Below are 1,214 nucleotides of genomic sequence, written 5' to 3'. Positions count from 1 at the left end.
CACCCACACACACACACACACACACCCCCCCCTACTGCTCCTGTCTCTGGGGTCCCAGCGCAGGCCCATGCTCCACAGTCTGGCGATGCAAACCGGGGCTACATGGTGCTGGAGCAGGCACACAGGGAAGCAGTGAAAACCAGAGCTGGGCTGGCCTTGGTGCCGAGTGCCCCTGGCTCCTGTCATCTTTGACAGGCAGCCAGGAGCAGGTAAATATTTATTTTCTAAATATTTTAGGGGCTCCGCAGGCTGGATAGAATGGCCTGGTGGGCCAGTTTTTTCCTGCCTCTGTTCTATAGGTTCGTTTTGCTTTTGCTTGCAGATATTCCCCTAACAATTTTAAAAAATATGATTCCAGGTTTAAGCACAGTGGGTTTATGGCAGGTTAACTGGTGCAGCATGTATTGACCTTGGTGTAATAAAACCAGCATCCGCTGCTTTTGTCAGCTATGGATTTGACTTGTCCTTACTTGAAAACTGACAACAAGAGAGTATGGTAGTCAAGAAGTTTGGCTTGTTTGACATGTTGCTTAGTGAAATTGTATTGTGCTGCTTTCAGGCAAGGTCTACAGATTGTTTGAGTGGGAAATATTTAGAGAAATAAAATGACACTGGCCAGTTAAGAAAACGTCATGCTGCTTCTGGGTGGGGAGGCTGGAAGGGAATACAGCTACATATTTGTGTACCATAGCAAGACACTTGTACCTGCTGACTAAGTATGACTTAATAAAATGCATTATTGGAGGAAAGCCATTGCAAGAGGAAGAGTACACATGTGTATTGATCTGACCTTAATTAAGTGCTTGTTTCTCCTCTTCAGGGTTCCTAATGCAGAGCTGTGGCAAGAGTTCTTTCACACATTGATAAACATACCAAACTGCTATCACCTGCCCTCATTAACAGCTTTGCGAGACAGGCTACGTGACTTTTTTAACAAGTCCTTTGCAAAGAATATAAAGTTATTTCGTAACAGGCTTGTAGTATTGCTTTTGGAGCACAAACGGGCAAAAAAGTAAGTGAATCTTAGTCAAGGATTTACCTGGGAAAGGTCTTCATTCATCAAGTAAATAAGGTTCAGATATCTTCAAATAAAAGATTGTTTTAAAGTTGTGAAGTCGTCTTCAGTTTTACTTCACTTTCTTTTTCTGAGAAAAAGCATGATTCATACATAGACTTTTGAGGGTTATTAACTAGAGGTGCACTGATATATTGGT

At 42.7% G+C, this 1,214-nt stretch overlaps 1 protein-coding gene across 1 annotated transcript in view; it reads left to right on the top strand.

The window, feature by feature from the left end:
- BUB1 (BUB1 mitotic checkpoint serine/threonine kinase) overlaps nt 1-1,114 on the top strand; it is a 70,723-nt gene extending 69,609 nt beyond the window's left edge. Inside the window, exon 25 of the mRNA XM_019515867.1 lies at nt 821-1,114. Coding sequence (XP_019371412.1) covers nt 821-1,016 — 196 coding nt within the window. The 3' untranslated portion in view covers nt 1,017-1,114. The remainder of the gene's footprint in view (nt 1-820) is intronic.
- The last annotated feature ends 100 nt before the right edge of the window (nt 1,115-1,214 follow it).

The sequence above is a fragment of the Gavialis gangeticus genome, unplaced genomic scaffold (genome assembly GCF_001723915.1).
Source record: "Gavialis gangeticus isolate Ggan-Ray unplaced genomic scaffold, GavGan_comp1, whole genome shotgun sequence".
Classification (NCBI taxonomy): domain Eukaryota; kingdom Metazoa; phylum Chordata; order Crocodylia; family Gavialidae; genus Gavialis; species Gavialis gangeticus.
Note: the sequence above shows the minus strand (reverse complement) of the source record. Positions and strands in the feature narration are given on the sequence as shown.